The following is a 19,777-nucleotide window of genomic DNA, read 5'->3' on the forward strand; positions in this document are numbered from 1 at the left end:
ACAAAACGTGTATTAAAGTTGACATCCCTGAATATGCTAATAAAGACTAACGAGATCATGCTAATTACAGCACCCCACGAAGCGCCTTGCCCCTCCCCACACCTATGACACGTGATATGTAGATCAATCTGGGGGAAGGACCCGAGGAAAGCGTGTATAAATGGGGGGGGGGGGGGCAAGGATAACGGTGATGAGCGAGTGAAGAAGTGAAGTGAAGCAGGTGGATGCATCCCTGAACCCTCCTTGGCAGAACCAGCGCAGGAACCTGGACTGGTGATCTCTCTCCCTCTCTTCCCATCTCTCTCTCTCTTCTTCTCTTTTCCCCCTTGTTATCATTAAGGGACGCAAGGCGTATCATATCCCTTGCCATAATTTGTTCTACACTTAGTCAGTTATTGTGTATCCAGTCAACACACTGTGGGAAATGAAGAAATGTTTATGTCTGCACTTTGAGACTTGTCTCACCAATCTCTGCTCCGTTGGGGATTTATGAATCTACGTCACTTGTCTCCCTCTTCGGAGCAGGACGTGACAGCAGGTGGGACCTGGAGGTGCCTAGATTTTCCTTCTGAACAGCACAGCCCTAACTGCCAAGTGTTTCTGGATGACCAGCATTAGGATGTCCTCAGAAAGCTGCACCAACATCCTTCCCAGCAGCGCCGACTCGCGGTGCAGTCTCTTACCTCTGCAGCTTCAGCTCTGCCTCCTCTGCCCTCCTCTGTGTTTCCCTCAAGTCAGCGGCCACCCGGGTATTTGTCACCATCTGCGTGCCATCAAAGAGCAGCTTGGCCAGCCTCTGTGAAGGAAGCGGCACACGTTTCACACCCAAAGACCTGCGTTCTGGAGGGAGGGATGCTGCAGGAACCCTGCCTGCCCAGGGTCTGGCTCCTGTCCCCATGCTGAGGTGCCTGTGTGGAGCCCTAAGCTCTGTCTTCCTGCTACGGCAGGATCGATGAGCACCCGCGGGCCTCCCTCTCCTGGAAAGCCCCGCAGGCCATCAGCGCCAAGAGGAACACGCTCAGAGCACCCCCCTCTCTCACTTCCCCCGTGCGTGCAGATGCGGTTAGGCACGGCGGGGTTTTGGTTTGGATGCTTGGCGTCACTCCTACGCCCTTACAATCCACGGGAAATCCTACCCCTAGGATCCAGCCCCCAAATCCCCCACCACCCAGTCCTGAGGAGTTCCTGTCCCTGCTGCTTCTCACATAAATGCTGCTGTGTGACACTAAGCACTGTACAAAGCTAAAAGAAGGGTAAAGCCAAATATCAGGGACCCAAGAGGATCTTCCCCTCCTACCGCCACACCTGCCTGCACTCCTCAATGTGCTTGTGGCTCTTCCTCTGCTCTTCCTCCTCCTCCTCCTCCTCAGGCACTTTTGGCTCCACATCTTCTCCAAGGGCCTCCCTGGGGCAGAAGAGGGAATAAGACTGAACATTTTACACCACATCATGCTCGGGGATGCCCTTGAATCCGGCATCCCAACCCAGACTGCATGGTTCAGCGCAGCACACTCTGCTCTCTCTTCCCCTCAGCAGGCTTAGTCCCAGGCCAGCAGGTCCCTGCAGATGCAGAAAGGAGGCAGGAAAGGTGGGGACAGCCGCCCAGAGGGAAAACAGCGTCCAGGCTTCTTTTTCTACATCTGGGACTGCAGCCCAAGGCTAGTTACTGCTTCAGCACAAGGCTGGGGAGGCTCAGCCTCTGTTTGCTTTCCAGGTGGGGATGGGGCAGGCATGGGGCAGAGGCTGTCAGGGGGCAGCCCTTAGGTGGCTGGGGGGGACCCCGGCTTGGCCATGAAGACAGCCAGCTTCTGTCCGGAGCCATTCCAGCATTGGCACTGATCCCATGGCCCAATATCCCCCAGGCTGGAGGGGCCTCTAAGGCTTGGGAGAGGCCCCCACTTCAGTCCTGCTTCGGGGAAAGGTGTGTGCCATGGCTGGTGAGCCCCAGGTCTGGGAACAGCAGCCTGCTCCAGGATGCCACTAGTCTGATGCAGATTTTGTCCAGGGGGGCAGCGGGTCCATGGCAGGGGAATCTCTTGGGGAAGGGGGTATTGCTGCCTCAGTGCTGTGCCTCGGACAGGGCGGGGATGTCCTTGCCTTTGGGATGAGCAGACATCGGGAGGTCCCCGTGCTCCTAATATCTGGCAGAGAACAGGGAGCGTCTCTGGCTTGGGATTCAGGGGAGCGCCAAGGCCAGTTTGGGGAGAGATCCCGGGTCCCGTGAAGGCTGGCAAGGCCACATCGGGTGGCTGCCCCCCGCCAGTTTTTGGTAGGGGTCCTGGCCCCAGTGCCGTTGTGGGACAGGGGATATTCTGACACCTGGAGTCGGTCTCTGAGCCTGTGCTGGCCCGGGCTGGGGTCAGGACTGGCTGCCAGCTCGGGGCGCAGGATGTGGAACCGGCCCCGGCCTGGGGGTGGGGGCATCAAGCCCGGCACCGTTCTGGGGAGGGGAGATCATCTGTGACCTGAACCGGGCTGTGGGGAGAAGGTGAGGGACTTGGTGCCGGTCCGGGGCAGGGAGGGGCCTGGACCCGGCTCCGATCTGGGCGGCGGGGGCGGCTGGGGGTCAGGCCCACGCAGCCGGGGCACCGGGGACGAGCGCCGCTTCTCGCCGGGGCTCGGCATCGAGGAGGGCGGCGACGCGAGGGCGGCGGGCGGCGACGCGCTCCTCGGCGCCGGGGTCGGGGCCGCGGGGGCTGAGGGCCGGGGCCGGGCCCCGCCGAGCCGCCTCCGCGCCGGCTCCCCGCCTCACGCGGCCCCGCAGACACAGCGCATGCGCGGCGCGGCCGGACCGGCCCCGGCGGCGCCGGGCAAACGGCGGCGCCGGGCAAACGGCGGCGCCGGGCAAACGGCGGCGCCGGGCAAACGGCGGCGCCGGGCAAACGGCGGCGCCGGGCAAACGGCGGCGCCGGGCAAACGGCGGCGCCGGGCAAACGGCGGCGCCGGGCAAACGGCGGCGCCGGGCAAACGGCGGCGCCGGGCAAACGGCGGCGCCGGGCAAACGGCGGCCGCGAGCGCGGCGCTCGGGCCGGGCTGCGGGGCAGCGACGGCCGCGGGGCCCCGTGTCCTCTGCGCCGCCGGGCCGGGCCGCGCCGCCGCCTGGTGCCGCCCGCACACACGGGCGGCAGCGATCGGGGCTTCTCCGACAGCCCGCTCGAGCCCGGCCGCCGGGGGGTGAACGCGCAGCCGGAGCCCGGCGGCCCCGACCTCGTGCTGCTCCCCGCGCCGGGGGAAGGGCCTTCCCCGGGGTGAGGAGTGGGGGGGTTCGGGTTGAGCCCGCGGCGGCCTCAGCGGGAGGAGCGCGGGCCTTACGGCTGCTCTCAATTAGACAGCCCCCCACCAAAATAATGACAAATTACGACGAGCGCAGGAAACTAGCTCTCCGTAAATTGCAGGTTCGAATGTCTGTGCGCGGAGAACAGAACAGCTTTCCAGGGTTCAACGGCACCCCAGAACGCAGAACAAAGAACTCTGTGGGGTTTAACGGCCACCCCAAACGCTTGATCACTCACCTGACAAGCGAGGGCTCTCCACCTCGAGGACCTGCTCAGGGCAGCGCCCCGACCCAGATCACCTGGAGGAGCTTCCTTGGGCGACGTCCCGACCCCAGGGGAGAGTCCTCGACCGACGGCAGCGAGCTGCTCCAGGGGAGGAGCTCAAAATGGCTGCACGAGGGGAGGAGCTCAAAATGGCTGCCCGAGGGGTGGAGCTCAAAATGGCTGCCCGAGGGGAGGAGCTCAAAATGGCTGCCCCAGGGCTCCATTGACACCCAGCCCCAATCTGACCTGTGCCCCGTAGCGGCTCCCGTTGGCCAAAGGCCCCAACTGCCGGGAAGCCCCGAGAGCAAAGGCAATCAGGAGCTGCTCCGCTCCAGCGGCCATGGAGCCCGATCTTCACTGGGGGGGACACCTGCCACAGCCTGCGCTTCCATACTTGCACGTGCTGATTAGCGCTGGCTCAGGGAACGGCCGGATCAGCTCCGGCCGAGGGACCTCTGACTCTTCTGCCACAGCCACGGCGGCTCTTTTTCTGCCAAAAGGTGGTTTGGGTTTGGAGTCCTGAGAGCTGGGATTTGTGAGTGCAAAGTCTCAGGAAAAGGGGGGAGCTGCTGCCTCCTGCCTGCCCGCAGTTGGGGCTCAGAGCTGTGAGGGGCCTCGCAGGGGATTGTGCCCAAGGACCTCATGTTTGCAGCTCTGACGGGTCCATCCCGGGGAGGGCAGAGAAACCAGCAGACACCTGGGGAAGCCCCGCAGGGACTCTCCCCCAAACAACGCACTGGCACGGGCAGTCGGTCCTCCGGGAATCGGTGTGTACGTGTCGGAAATGACAGGAATATTCGCTGCTTTGGTGTGACAGGAGAAGCGTGCCCTTGTCTTTCGGCACGGCCCTTGGGTGGAACGATCCCCCCAGCACCCAGCGCTGCAGCACAGCCTGCCTGCCTTCTACAGCTTCCAGCTGAGCCTTCGGCGGTTCTTGTGAGGCCAAACTGACGGTAACAGCGAGTGCGCCCAGCGCTGCCAGGAAGAATTCCTGCCTGACAGTAAAGACCTTTACTGTTGAGCGAATGTGTTCCAGGTGAAAAGAGGCAAAGACCCGACGTGTGCGGTCCCCCTGTTCCTGCAGTGGGTGCCCCGCAGCCCCCGGGCTCTGGAGGGGGCAGGAGGCAGGAGCAGGGTGCAGGCAGGCACAGTCCCTGCCTGCTCTGGCAGGAGCAGCTCTGGGCCAAGCAAACGCCCCCGTCGCGGTGCCTACGGACGCGGGGCCGGACAGAGGTGACCAAGCCCGGGGGAGCTCGGAGCCAGGACCTGGGGGAGACCCGGCAGAGGCGGGGGGGTCAGCAAGGGACCCAAAGGGGAGGTTTGGCAAAGGGGACAGGGGAGGGCGCGCATCAAGGGCTGTGTGGAAGAACCACGGCACCAGGGATGGAGGAAAGATATTTTTCAGGTGGGGTCATTGCAGGGACTTCCCCAGCCCTACACCCCCAACTGCTCTCTCCAGGCTGCCCGCTGCAGTCAGGGATAGTTTTGCCTCAGGGGCTTGCGGGAGCACCTGCAGCAGCACTGCCGGTCCCGTTTCCACCAGGCGCTGACACGCCTGCAGAGCTGGGCACGGGACTCCCGCAGGGCACGGCCCCACTTGCACAGCCCCCGGGCCGCCCAGGCACGCTTCCTGCCCGTGGGCACCCGCTGCTGGGGACTGGGCTCCGCTGGGCTGCTCCCGCCCGGCGCCGCCCAGATGGTGCTGCCCATGGTCACGGGGGTGCTGCTGCCCGACATCATGGAGCTGCTCCAGCCCATTTCCAAGGATCCCGTGTTTGGAATCCTCTCGGTGTCCGTGTCTGGCGCAGGAAGCTCCACTCCATTGTCCTCAATGCACATTCTGGTAAAGAGCGTCCACACGTGCTCCTGGTGACTGTCAGGGTCTGGCTCCACATCCCTGGGTCTCTGTGCTACTTCGCCCTCATCCCCAGAGACCTGCTCTTGACTGCTCCCTGCTGACCTCTCCAGTGGGGGGTCCTGGCCCAGGGCTGGTCCCAGGTTCTCCACCAGCCCCGGATCATCCTTGGGGGTCTGGGCGGGTCCTGAGCGCTCTTGTGCCGCCAGATCTGCCGTGGCACCGGGGCAGGGCTCCGGGAAGGAGCAGACGGTGTCCGCAGAACTGGAGCTGCTTATTAGGACGGAGATCATTGATCGTGTCCGGTGTAGCGGGCACAGTTGCTCTGTGTTCAGCAACGTCGCGCTGGCACTGCAGGGGAGGAGAGAGGGAGGTGAACCTGCTGCACTGCGGCCCCTCCGGCGGGATGGGCAGGGCTGCCCAGCGCGGGCAGGGCACGGGCTGAGGGTCTGGGGCAGGATCTGGGGGCCTCCCCCAGCACTCACCATGTTTCCAGGTTGAATTCACTCTTCTCCATCCTTGCTTTCACCGTTGTCCCTTGCTTTGCCTTCTGCCTTGAGCTCTGCAGGACACCAAGAGCTGAGTGAGACAGAGGCAGCTCCCAGACCCACACCATACACCCCACAACTCCCCACAGCATCCCCAACCCCCCCACACCACATCAGCCCCACAGCCCCCCAACACCTCCCCACGCCATCCCACCCCCCGGCACAGCACAGTGCAGCCGTCACATACCCAGAGCCACTCGACCATCAACACGCCGACGAACAGGAGGGGCGGCAGGAGGAGCATGAACAGTGGGAAGATGTCTGCCGAGGTGAGGCTGTTGGAACACTCCATGGCTGTGGGCCCAGGGCGGCTGCGGCCTTTTATATTGGGTGGCTGGAGCCTCCCCCGTTTTTGACCTCACAGGGTGGCTGGAGCACCCTTTGTGACATCACAAGGCGGCTGGAATCCCCTTTGTGACATCACAAGGCAGCTGGAATCCCCTTAGTGACGTCACAGGGCGGCTGGGATCCCCTTTGTGACATCACAAGGCAGCTGGAATCCCCTTTGTGACATCACAAGGCGGCTGGAATCCCCTTTGTGACATCACAAGGCAGCTGGAATCCCCTTTGTGACGTCACAGGGCGGCTGGGATCCCCTTTGTGACAACCGGCAGCCATCCCTGCGCCACGTTCTCCCCCCTGCGAGGGGCTCCATTACCACTCGCTCACCGGTGAAGACAACTTCAACTGGCGCTACATCTTCCCCTTCGACTACCTGATGGCCGAGGAGAGGATCGTCATCTCCAAGAAGGAGTCCATGTTCTCCTGGGATGAGACGGAGTACAAGATCCCAGCTCGTCTCACCCTGCAGGTCTGGGATGCTGACCACTTCTCGTCTCTTGCCTAATGATGCTTAACGACCTGGCTCAGGGAAAAACAACACGGCGGCCAACCCCAGGCCGCTCGGTCCATCTGCACACAGACATCAATGTGATGGATGGCAAATGGCGTTTATTATTGCGTAACACCGCTTTTTATACCCTGGGTCCATGGCGTCACATCCGTCTGCCTACGTTTTATCTTCCCGTACAACGCGATATCTTCCGAGCGCCAGACCCTAACTCCCACATTTCCCCCCCCTCCCATGCTATTTTAATGATATGACAATACCTGTCAAATTTATTGGAAAGTTATATTGATTAGGAATTAGATAAACCTTAAAAAACACAGCGTACCTAAAGAATGTTTCATAAAGGCTGGAATTATATAGCAGCTGCAATCATTGATAAAAAGGTAAACTAAATGTATTATTTGTGATTAAAATATAAAATAGTGCACTTAGTCAATAAGAATGCTAACATTCAGACCCGCAATCACTAGGGAACCCTGGGTGCAGCGAGAATCAGAGTGCCCTTCCTCACAAACCGGAAACCCTACGTGATGCGTCCATCCGTAGGAGAGGCATCCAACATCGCTGCAAGCAGGCCCTGCTCTGAAATCAACAGGCCAAAATGACTGGCAAGTTCCTTTAAGCGGGAACATCTGATTCTAAATCTCCTGTTGGGTTCTACCCAGAGTCTGGCCAGCACTCTGGGGGAAGACCAAGGGAGTTTCTAAAGGTAAAATATTTAGAGTTCTTTGTTCTTAACGCTGGTAAATATAAAAATAAAGCATGCATATAAAACATTAAGGCTATAGATAATACTTAGACTATCAGACTTAAAATGACAGACTAAGGAGGTAATATATTGAGTGCTGAGTGAGCATGCTTTAGAGCATTTGCTCTAAAGAGATCGATAAACAGAATGTTAACCTTTTCTAAGCAGCTTTTCACAAACGACACTGACTTATTCAATATGCAAGGCCCAAAAATTAGTACCAGCAGTATTATGGTGAGTGGGCCGATCAGAGTGGAAAAAAGGATGGTTAGCCATGGAGACTGAACCAAGAGCCAAACCATTCTTGTAGGGCTTCTCTTTCCCTTTGGGCTAGCCGATCTCTCAATTCAGCCATGGTGTCCTGTACGATTCCTGTGTGGGCTGCATAAAAACAACATTCTTCCCCTAATGTGGTACAAAAACCTCTTTGATACAACAGTAGAAGCTTTAACCCTTGCCTATTCTGCAAAACGACCTTCAAAAGGAAAGAGACTTTTTCCAAAAAGGAGATAGTTTTTTCAATTCTTTGCAGGTCCTCATCTATGGTCATTTGTAGCTGGGATAATCCCTGGCGCTGGGTTGCGAGGGCCAAAACTCCCGTGGCTGTGCCGACCGCTCTTAGCCCGAGCAGCGTTGCAATGGTGATGCCTGTTAGTACCGCTCTTTTATCAGTCCAGTGAGGTTCTTTGAAATAGTGATATAGGTCTTCCTCTGGGTGATATAGGACCTTAGGAACAACTATAACTTGGACACAAAAGTTGGCAGAATTATCAAAAAGAATAAGGGACACACAGGGGGTTACTCCTGACTTGTGGCAGACCCACTTTGCGGATGTAGGCGGGATTGCCCATTTGTAGGCTCTGTTGACCCTAACAGTGTTCGCACAAACAAAACTACCCCGGTTTGCCAAAGCGGTATTGCCCAGACATACGCCCTGGCCTTTGACCTGGTTCAGGGTGATCCCTCTCCGTGGTGTGTCCCACCTGCATTGAGTTGGATTATTGTCTGGCGAATTGTAAAAGGAGGCATTGAGGGCGACGCCCTCATAAAAGGGCGGGTTCATATTGCAGCACAGCCAGCAGGAGCTCGTGAGGTCTGGATCTGATTGGTTCAATGACCAAAAGGTAGCATTCAGTACATTAAGGAACGGCTTATCAGGTAAGCGGTAAGGGCCCACCTTGGGTTTGCTTGGAGGGGTTATCTGCTTAGCTACTAGGGGGGTAGTCAAGATAGGGGTGGATAATGGCAAGCTTTCTCTTCCTTGCTCGACGTCATTGTCACTTTTGGCTATGACATTGGGGGCGATTGCTGTGCTGCTTTGTATTTCCCGTTTTCTAATAGAAAACAAGCTCCCCCTGTCTGTACTAGATTCATAGTGTCTGACGCCCCGAGTTTTCCCAATCATCCATCTCGGATCATCCTCATTGGTGACACTGAGCCTAAGGTACAGACAACAATTCTTGATTTTCCCATGGGTTGCTGCTAGCCCTGGTCTTAAGGGGTCTTTTGGAGGAATGACACACCCGTAAGGTCCTGGTTGTTCTTTCAAATATTTGTCTGGTCCTGCCCCTGGTGCCCAATCTGAGGCAATTGTCTCACATCCCCAGTGGGAACAGTAATACTGATTGGGGGCGTTACAGTAAGGCCTGCCGGGGTTAGAGCCGGGACACATGTAATAGCTCGACGTGTGTAAACAGGACTCTACTGGGGCTAAGTTACAGAGTTTTACCTGAAAGCTAGGAGGCCCCGAAGTGATGATTGTTTGCAGCATCTCTTGATCCCATCTCGTTAATACCCATTCCCATGGCTGGTGTTCATACGAGCCACAAGATACTATGAACCCTAAAAGCAAAATCAAACAGAAACATCGCAGCAGCAAAATTACACAAAAACACCACAGCAGCCCTTTGCGGGGGCATCTCAGCTGATGCTCGGGTTCTGGTGAAGCAGAGCTATCCGTTGTAGTCAGGGTATTCTCCAACTCACTCTCCTCTCTTGCCACAGGAGCATACGGGTTACGGGGGTGCCTGATGGTTAGGTCCTGTGAATAAAAACTTATAGTTCTCATTAGTTTCATCCTAGAGGTCGGGTTTAAGAGGGCACCATTTAATTTCACCTTTTTAACTGCAGAATACTCCCGTCCTGTTAAAACTAGCCTCCACCCCTGTTCCCATTTTCCCAGTTCATTTCTGATTGTGGCCGGTGGACCTTCTTCTAATGCTCGAGTGGTCCAGTATTTTTGGGCGGGGCTATGCGCCTCTTCTCTGGGGAATTGGTTGAACATTAGCAGGGCGTTTGCCAAAAGGCGTACTTGGTCTTCTGATGGAATGGCATTGGTAAAGCCTTCTGCCTTTGCTAATATTTCTAATTTCGATTTCAGAGATTCATGTAGTTGACGGGCCTCCCTTAGCGTCCGTAATTCTTTTGCAGCAGTGTCAGCTTTATCATCACCAATTTGGAAGTACCTTTTAACAGGACTTTGACTGTTGACATGGAGAACTGAAAAGGTGCCTTTCCTGGCGGAGAGTGCCTCTTTGAGCATTAGCGCTGCTGTGGATGTTGTCACGCCAGGGCCTGACATGGCTAGGCAAAGTTTAGCTGCAAACATGGAGTCAGTCACTATATTGAGATGTTCCATCGGGAACAGCCCGCATGCTAGTACTATAGCTGCTGCTTCCAGCTGTTGAACTGAAAGCTCATAATCGGCTGTTTTGATACGGTGCCATTCGTCTCCTGATTGCCACACTGCTACGGCAGTCGATGTCGAAGATGCATCTGTAAAGACTGTTGGTCCTTCCTGAGGTCGGTCCATGACCTTAGATGGGGGGTCAACGTGTACAACCGCCAACATTTGAGTCCAGGGAGGTTTTGTGGCGTACCGGATTTCTCCACCAAATCCAGTCAGGGCTATAGCTAAATACTCTGATGTCATCACTGACTGCGTTGAGAGCTGCTTACGGGAGATATATCCTGGCAGGCTCAATGCCCAAGTGTCTTAGGGCGAGTTTTCTGCCTTTCATGATGAGATTGCCAATGCACTCGACCCCTGGAGAGAAAGCACGTGATGGTTTTCCCAGGGCTATCCATTGTATTGGTTGGGCTTCTTCAGGGGAGCCCTGAGCTAGTGCTCCTACTCCTCCTCCTGACATGAAATGTACGTACAGATCAAGTGGTTCATTGGGGTCCCATCTGGCGAGCGTGCTTGACGATACCTGTTGTTCGATGAAATCGAGAGAGCTCATTGCTTCCGTCGTCAGAGCTTTTTTCTCCCATGGTTTTTTTCCTTTTAGAAGATCATACAGGGGGGGCAGGATTTCAGGGGGAATTAGGACGATATTGCGGAGCCATTGTAAAGACCCTACTAGCTGTTGCATATCATAAAGTGTTTCAATGTGTCGACGGATTTTTACCTGAGGAGGGGTTATATAAGAACCTGCAATTCCTACTCCTAAAAAGCTTACACATGGTCCTTTCTTAATTTTTGCACTCACAATTTCAAACCCGTTTGCTTTCAGGGTTTCGGAAATTGTTGACACCAAGTGGTCCACCTGATTTTCTGACGGCGCGGCGATCAAGATATTGTCCATGTATTGAATGATGGTTGCAGTTGGGGCTGTATCGCAGGTTGAGCTATAATAAGTTGAGCCATAAAATGGGTCTCTTCTCGAGGGGGGAGTGGGTTCAGGAGTGCTTTGCTCCATCCAGGGTTGGAAAATTTCTTTGGTCGCTGAATTGCATTGTTGACGTATGCATTCTGTTACAGCTGGGCCTTTTGCCTCTGCAGGTAATGTTGAAGAGTCGATCGCTGCCTGGAGGCGGTCTATGAACTGTGTAAAGCTCTCACTTTCATTTTGTTTCATAGTAGACCAAGAGGACGGCTTTGCAACGACCCTACAAGCTATGCAAATGGCGTCTCTGGCCGCACGAGTAGTTGCCATAATTTTCTGGGCTCGTAGGCCTTGAGCTTGCGCTTGAGGGGTAATTATCGCTGGATCTGTACCCATCAGATGTTGCAAGCTAGATCCATGCAAGGGATGGTCTGCCCCCACTACTTGAACCAATAATCTTCCACAAATATCCTCCCATTCTTGTTTAAAAACAATCATCCCTGTTCCATCAAAGATTAATCTACAAGTTTGTATTATGTCAGATGGGAGCATGTCGTCTCCCCCAAAAACACCATCAATAAGGGTGGAGACTAAGGCGGAATTGAGACCTTTATCGGCAGTTGCTTTACCAATCGCCTGTATGTCTTTAGGGTTTATGGGCGAGTAAACCCTCTGTCCCCCGTCTGTCACCCGGACCGGGAATGCTAGTGCTGCCGGTGGGAATAAGTCGGCGCATGTCATTTTTGTTTCTCTCCAGTCCGTGAGGGGGGTTTGCTTTTCTCGTGGATTCTCTTTAGAGTGGATGGGTGGGGGGTGTTGGCCTTTAGTTCTGTCTGCTCCCGTTCCTTTTTCCTTTAAGTTTAAGTCGACTGTAAACCATTCGTCCTCGCTACTGTCTGACCCGAAGTCAGAACTCGACTGCCAGGTCATTTCTGGGCTCCAATAACTTTTTGTCAGACTCCTTCCCCTTCCACTCCCCTTACGGGCGGGCCGCTCCCTTCCTCTAGGCTCGCCCCACCTCCTGCTAGGGGAGGGCCCTGCTTTATCAAGGTGTCTCTCCGGGTGGCCGCTTAGATTGGCTCTCCGCCCCTCGCCCGGGCTCTCCACTCCTCCCCAAACACTTCCCCCAGCTTCCTTTTTATTCTCTCCGGCTCTGTACTCCTCACCCGTACATGCTCTCCGCCCCTCGCCTGCGCTCTCCACCCCTCCCCGAACACTTCCCCCACCTTTCCTTTTATTCTCTCCGGCTCTGTGCTCCTCACCCGTACACTCCTCCCCTCTAGCCTCATAACTGGCTCTATAGTCCTCACCCGTACACCCCTCCCCTCTAGCCTTGCTCGTGGTTGCTGGCACTTCCTCATTCTTTTCTTCGGGACCATTTTTATCTTGCCCTCCCCCTCTTTTTTCGGCGCCATTCTGGGGCACATAGGGCGGTGGTCGGTCCCAGGTTTGTATTGATTCTGATATCTCTGCGGCGTTCCTTGCCTCCTCTACCAAACAGCCCCAGAAGGATTTTCTTGCCTCCTCTATCAAACCGCCCTGGAGAGATTTTACTTGTTTTCGCCCTTCCCCTTCCGTAAGCGGATCGGGGTCCGAGGATTGAGGGAGTGTACCACCCTCCTGCGAATCCTTTGGCTCAATATAATCAGTATCGCTTGGGAGGTTAGTAGTCTGAGCACCAACCCCTAATCTAGGGGTGGCCAATAAACAGTTTTTTGCCGCCTTCCCAGTTTTCTGCTTCTGCATAGCTTTCTTAAGGGCTAGTTTAACCCTCCCCCACAACTTAAAGTCTTTCCCACAACCCAAGGGCTGTAAAAGCCTCGCGCCAGCGCGAGTAAAATCGACTTGCACTCAATTCCCCACTGCTTATGTAACTGTGATACGACCTTCACGAGAGCTTCCGTCTTCCTCGCGGGTCCTTGGGAACTGCAATCCGACCTTCACAAGGCGACCTTCACAGGATGTTCCCCCTCCTTGTTGGTCCTGAGAATTTATATTCTCTACTCCTTGTTGGTCCTGGGAGCGTCCTCCCTACAGCAGTGGAATTCCAGACGTCTTCCCTAGCTAGCCGCTTCCCGCTTCCCGGGTTTCGGCACCATTTGTTGCCTAATGATGCTTAACGACCTGGCTCAGGGAAAAACAACACGGCGGCCAACCCCAGGCCGCTCGGTCCATCTGCACACAGACATCAATGTGATGGATGGCAAATGGCGTTTATTATTGCATAACACCGCTTTTTATACCCTGGGTCCATGGCGTCACATCCGTCTGCCTACGTTTTATCTTCCCGTACAACGCGATATCTTCCGAGCGCCAGACCCTAACTGCCACACTCGGCCGATGATTTCCTCGGTGAGTGGAGGGCCCGTTGAGTTGGGGTGACGGGACAGCCATGGCTGGCCAAGTAGGGAGCAGTGTGGGATGAGATAAAGCCTGTATAGGAACAGGACCTGGAAGGGCAGCTCTGCTCCTCAAGCCCACAACATCCTGCAACCCCCCTTTAGATGCTACTGGTAAGAGCAGGTAGGATGAGAGCCCTTGTCTCTGCTGCACAAAGGCTCCTCCTGCAGCAAAGATCTCAGCTTCGCTGTTCCCAGACCTAGTTCAAAGTTGCTCTTCAGGGCAGGAGATACTGACCCAGCCCACCTGCAGCCAAGGACTCAGCATTTTGGGGATGCCAACATCTGTGCTCCCCTTTCTCCTGCCAGGGGCCATCGAGCTGGACCTGAACCGCTTCCCCCGAGGAGCCAAGACGTCGAAACAGTGCAGCCTGGAGATGGTGACGAACGAGGCAGAGCTGCCCATGGTCTCCATCTTCAAGCAGAAGCGGGTGAAGGGCTGGTGGCCGTTCGTGGCCAGAGATGAGAACGATGAGCTGGAGGTCACCGTAAGGATGGGGAAAAGGGAGGGATTTTGCATCCTGGGGACTGCACTCTGTGCAGACACCCTCTGCTCCCCGGCACTTGCCTCTCTTCTCTCAGGTCCCCTCTGTCACCGTGGCTGGGGGGGCTGAGGTGGGGAGCATTGCCTAGTTCCCAGCACAACTCTGCTTCCTGCAGGGGAAAGTTGAGGCTGAACTGCACCTTCTGACAGCAGAGGAGGCAGAGAAATCCCCCGCCGGGCTGGCTCGCAACGAGCCCGACCCACTGGAGAAACCCAAGTAAGTGGGAAACCCCAGTCCCCAGCAGGCACCTGAGCTCTGGGAGATGCTGGGGGTGCTCCCCAGGGGTGGGGGGGAGGCAGGCATGGAGAGGTGCGGAGGGGTCATGCTGGGGGAACGAGGGTCACGAGCAGAGCCAACTCTTTTTTTTCCTTACTCTGTTCCTCCTCTGCCTCGCTTCTTGGCTCCATCCCCTTGCCTGGGCCTCCCACCACCTCCTGCTCCCCTCCAGTCCTCACCACCAGCTTCCAGCTTCAAGTGGAACCCTCACAAACCCGCATTGCTCCATCTGGCACAGCATGCCATCTTCCCTGGCCCACCCTCCTGATTCTCCTGGTTGCGCTCCTCCACTCTGCAGACTTACCCCGGGAAGGGATCCTGCACGTCCCTTTGCCCACCATGTCCACTGCCCACCATCCCGCCCTCCTCTGTGGCTACAGCATTAACGATGGGTGTTTGCTTCCCCTGCAGCCGCCCGGACACGTCCTTCATCTGGTTCCTGAACCCACTCAAGTCCATCAAATACCTCATCTGCACGCGCTACAAGTGGCTCATCATCAAAATGGTGCTGGCCCTGTTGCTCATCGTCATGGTCGCGCTCTTCCTCTACAGCATGCCAGGCTACATGGTCAAGAAGCTGCTGGGAGCATGAAGCTTGGGAGCCTGCCCCATGTCCCCAGCCCCGTGGCACAACCTTCCCCCGTCCCAAGGCCTTCTCCTCCCCGCAGCCTCTCAGCAGCTCTGGGGGAGATCTCCCTCCTGCTGCTGCTGGGGCTCCTCTTTTACATTCCTCCTCTGTGGGTCCCATTTGTGGCTTTAGTCCTAGAGAAATGGGGCTGGAGGATGGAGTCAATCCCGAGGCTGTGCGTCCCTCGCCGGGGCTGGCAGAGGTGCCTGGTGGCTACTGCGGGGCAGCCAGGCTGGGGGGCTCGGAGCCTTTTTCCTCTGGGGGCCATGACTGGTGCCCTGCTGGGGTCTTGGAGCTGCAGGGGAAGGGGAAGGGGCTGCACCACGGGAGCGCTCCCCAGAGGCTCCTTGGAGGGACAGTTGGCACCAAGGCTGAAGCAGGGACCTGGGATGGAGGAACTGGGGCCACACCAGCCCCAGCGGTGGGGGGCCGGGGCACAGAGCAGCCCCCATGCCTGTCCCCCCCCGCCAGCACGGGCGCTGCTCTGCTCCTGGCTCTGGAGGTCACTGACCCCCCAGCCCGGGGAACTCCCGGCAGCGCTGCCCCGAAGCCGCAGAGGCCCTGCAGGGAGCCCTGGGGCTGTACCCGGGGCAGAGCCTGCCTGTCCCTCCCCAGGGCTCCGGCAGAGGCAGGGAAGTGTCCAGCAGCTCCAACCTCTGCCCGGGGTCACCGACCCAGAGGTGGTGGTGGCTGGACAGCCCTGGGGGGGACTCACAGGGAGCCGGGGACTCTGGCACAGCGAGAGCTCCCTGGGGCCTACTTCATTCTCCCTTTCATGTTGTTTGGATTTCTGTGTATCGCGGCCGGGGTCTGTCCTGCCGGGTGGAGCAGGGAAGGGCTCTTTTCTCAGCTCTCTGCAACATTCAGCTGCTGAAAAGCCACCTTCCCCAGCTTCAGGTGTGCAAGACCCTCACTGGAGAACTGACAGCTCGGAGATGTTTTAGGATACTACTGGTTGAATCAGTCAATAAAAATTGTCTTTCACTTCTGAGTTCTCCACCGCAGTCTCGTGTTAGTGGGGAGAGGGGAGCCCATGACTGGCTGCTTCTCCAGGTGAGCACTTTCCTCCTTCCCTTCATTTCTCCAGCACAGCCTCTTCTCACGCTGCCTCACCCCGGGGCCCGTTCCCTGGGCACACCCCGTTCCCCCGGCTGTGGTTCACCTTCCTCTTGCCACCCTACAAGAGAGGGGAGGTGAGCAGGGACCCCAGGGCTCCGTTTGTCCTCCAGCAGGGGCCCCCAGAGTAGGGAGGGGGGCCCTGGGATCCAAAGGGGTCTCTGAGCGAAGGGGCTTTGGCGGTGCGAGCAGCGGCATCGGGGCTCTCCTGGGCTTCCCTGGCTGACATCAGCCCTGGCCCTCTGCCCGCCCCGCAGGATGGCCACCTCCCCCCACCTCTCCCGTGCCCGGTGTGGCACACGGCACCCTCCCAGCATCGCTCCGGGGGGATTTCGGGGACCCGATGGGTTCTCTGCCAGACGTAGACGGTTTCCCCAGCCAGGACCAGCTCAAAGCCCATGCCCAGCTCCAGCTGGAGCTCCTCCCGGTGCACCAGCAGGTCCACGCTGTGGAGGATGGCGGCCAGCGTGGGCAGGTCCCGCTCTGGCAGGGGCTCGCTGCGGTGCGGGCAGCTGCCGGTGAGGCACCGCCGGCACTCCAGGCAGGTGGCGTATTCCTTGCGGATGTCTTGGGAAGCGCTTGGAGCGCCGCGATCCCGAGCCTCCTTCAGTTTTCCCAGGAGGTCGCGGCAGACTCGGGTCCCGCCCAGGGACTCCATGAGGGACGTGGCCAGCTCCTCCAGGTCGCTGCTGTGGGAGGAGGAGGGCTGGCTCCTGAGGAGCTCCGAGCTGGTGGCAGCACCGACGTTCCCATCTCGACCCACGTCTCCCGTCCCGTGGGGGAGCTCCCTCGCAGAAGCCGCGTCCCCGCCGACGCCGCTTTCCCACCCTTCTCCTTCGTGGCGCCTCCTCCGGCTGTGGGGGGAGATCCCGGCTGGAGCGTGGGGCTGCTGTGGGGCAGCCCGGACCCAGCACCCTCTCCCTGTCTTCTCCCGACCGCCTGGGTGATCCTGCCGGCCCTGCCGGCTCTGGGGTGCTCCGGGTGATGGGGGGGTCGTGGGGACACGGGGCAAGGCCAGCCCAGCAGCACGAGGGGCACAGCGAGGGGCCGGGCACCTTCCAGCCCCGGGAGAGAAGGGCCAGGCCAGGGGCTGAGGACAGAGAGGGGTGCTGGGGCCACCGGTGGGCTCTGTGGGAGGGGCCTGGTGCTGGGAAGCTGCCACCCCCCCAGGGATGCCCTGGCCCTCCCCAAGCCAGCCCCAGCTTCCCTCGGCCCTAATAAGAGTGAGCAACCAAAGTGAAACCGCGTGCCCTGGGGGAAGGCCATCGGCATCAGCGGCGATGAGGGGCTGGGACGGGGTGGGCCGGCGCTCTCCTCTGCTGCTCCTTTTCTCTCTCCAGTCCGTGTCAGGGGCCCTTCAGCCCCTTCTAGAAGGGCAGTGGCCACGGGGGCGGCTCTGACCGCCCCGCCGAGGGACGCGCAGTCTCGGGACCGGCGCCGGCCTCCAGCCCTTGGCTCTGGTCCCGGAGCCACGAGTGGCACCGGCAGCGGGGGGCAAAGGAGGCGGCGCGGCCCGGCCCGGCGGCGCAGAGGACACGGGGCCCCGCGGCCGTCGCTCCCCCGCAGCTCGGCCCGAGCCCCGCGCTCGCGCCTTCCCCTCACGGCCGCCGCCGCCGAGCTCTGCCGCTGCCCTGGCTGAAATGGGCCAAAAGCTGCGGAATTTCCCTCCTGCAGAGCCTGTGTGGTGAGCTGGGCCGAGCTCCTGCCCAGCCTGCCCCGCAGGTGTCCCTGCAGCCGCACAGACACCCCGCCGGGGTGACCCAGGGCCCCCGTGGCACTGACACAGCCTGACGCCTCCTTCGGGGCAGGAAGGAGAGTCTCAGGCCGCTCGGGAGTGCTGGGCTCAGGCTTCTCCCTCCTCCTCCTCACACAGGCTCAGCTGGGAGACACCTGATGGTGACAGTGACAGCTCCCGGCTTCTCTCAGGGACAGTGAAGTGAGCTCCTCCTCGAGGGCCTCTCTGTCCCTGTGGCAAACTTTCCTGTAGGAAATGTAATGAATATCTGATCTGTGTGTGAGTAAACCGACGTCCCTGACTAATCCTCGGGTGGAGAATCCCCAGGGCGACCCCAGCGCTGCTAATGAAGCATATCTGCTTGAGAGTGAGAAGCTTGTTCCAGGTGAAAAGAGGCAAAGACCCGACGTGTGCGGTCCCCCTGTTCCTGCAGTGGGTGCCCCGCAGCCCCCGGGCTCTGGAGGGGGCAGGAGGCAGGAGCAGGGTGCAGGCAGGCACAGTCCCTGCCTGCTCTGGCAGGAGCAGCTCTGGGCCGAGCAAAAGTCCCCGTCGCGGTGCCTACGGACGCGGGGCCGGACAGAGGTGACCAAGCCCGGGGGAGCTCGGAGCCAGGACCTGGGGGAGACCCGGCAGAGGCAGGGGGGTCAGCAAGGGACCCAAAGGGGAGGTTTGGCAAAGGGACGGGGGAGGGCGCGCATCAAGGGCTGTGTGGAAGAACCACGGCACCAGGGATGGAGGAAAGATATTTTAAGATATTTTATTTTTCAGGTGGGGTCATTGCAGGGACTTCCCCAGCCCTACACCCCCAACTGCTCTCTCCAGGCTGCCCGCTGCAGTCAGGGATAATTTTGCCTCAGGGGCTTGCGGGAGCACCTGCAGCAGCACTGCCGGTCCCGTTTCCACCAGGCGCTGACACGCCTGCAGAGCTGGGCACGGGACTCCCGCAGGGCACGGCCCCCCTTGCACAGCCCCGGGGCCACCCAGGCACGCATCCTGCCCGTGGGCACCCGCTGCTGGGGACTGGGCTCCGCTGGGCTGCTCCCGCCCGGCGCCGCCCAGATGGTGCTGCCCATGGTCACGGGGGTGTCAGGGTCTGGCTCCACGTCCCTGGGTCTCTGTACCACTTCGCCCTCATCCCCAGAGACCTGCTCTTGACTGGTCCCAGCTGACCTCTCCAGTGGGGGGTCCTGGCCCAGGGCTGGTCCCAGATTCTCCACCAGCGCCTGATCATCCTTGGGGGTCTGGGCGGGTCCTGAGCGCTCTTGTGCCGCCAGATCTGCTGTGGCACCGGGGCAGGGCTCCGGGAAGGAGCAGACGGTGTCCGCAGAACTGGAGCTGCTCATCGGGAGGGAGCTCAGCGATGGTGACCACAGTAGCGGGCAGAGGCGCTCTGTGCTCGGCAACGTCGCGCTGGCACTGCAGGGGAGGAGAGAGGGAGGTGAACCTGCTGCACCGCGGCCCCTCCGGCGGGACGGGCAGGGCTGCCCAGCGCGGGCAGGGCACGGGCTGAGGGTCTGGGGCAGGATCTGGGGCCTCCCCCAGCACTCACCATTTCTGCAGGGTCGGTTGTTTGCTCTTCTCCATCTTGGCGTCAGCTGTCCCATGCTTTGCCTTCTGCCTTGAACTCTGCAGGACACCAAGAGCTGGGTGAGACGGGAGCAGCTCCCAGGCCACATCACCCCCACAGCCCCTCACCCCACCCACCCCATCCCACTCCCCACCACAGCGCGGTGCAGCCGTCACATACCCAGAGCCACTGGGCAAACATGGCGCCGAGCACGAAGTACACCTCAGTGAACATCACTACGCACAGCATCTCGGCCAGGGTGCTCGACCGTTCCCAACTCCCCCAGATCCCTCAGCGCTGGCTCAGCCCGACTCTTCAACCCCTCCAGGGATCCCGGGGACTCCCCCCTGCCCTGGGCAGCCC

At 58.9% G+C, this 19,777-nt stretch overlaps 1 protein-coding gene across 1 annotated transcript; it reads left to right on the plus strand.

The window, feature by feature from the left end:
* The first annotated feature begins 13,486 nt into the window (after positions 1-13,486).
* On the plus strand, positions 13,487-15,984 carry LOC141967270 (otoferlin-like). The gene is made up of 4 exons (XM_074920892.1): positions 13,487-13,500; positions 13,857-14,035; positions 14,208-14,308; positions 14,780-15,984. Exons 2-4 carry the CDS (start codon positions 13,925-13,927, stop codon positions 14,958-14,960), a joined length of 393 nt encoding a protein of 130 aa, XP_074776993.1. The 5' UTR covers positions 13,487-13,500; positions 13,857-13,924; the 3' UTR covers positions 14,961-15,984.
* Positions 15,985-19,777: the final 3,793 nt, after the last annotated feature.

This window comes from Athene noctua, chromosome 1 (assembly GCF_965140245.1).
Source record: "Athene noctua chromosome 1, bAthNoc1.hap1.1, whole genome shotgun sequence".
Lineage (NCBI taxonomy): Eukaryota > Metazoa > Chordata > Aves > Strigiformes > Strigidae > Athene > Athene noctua.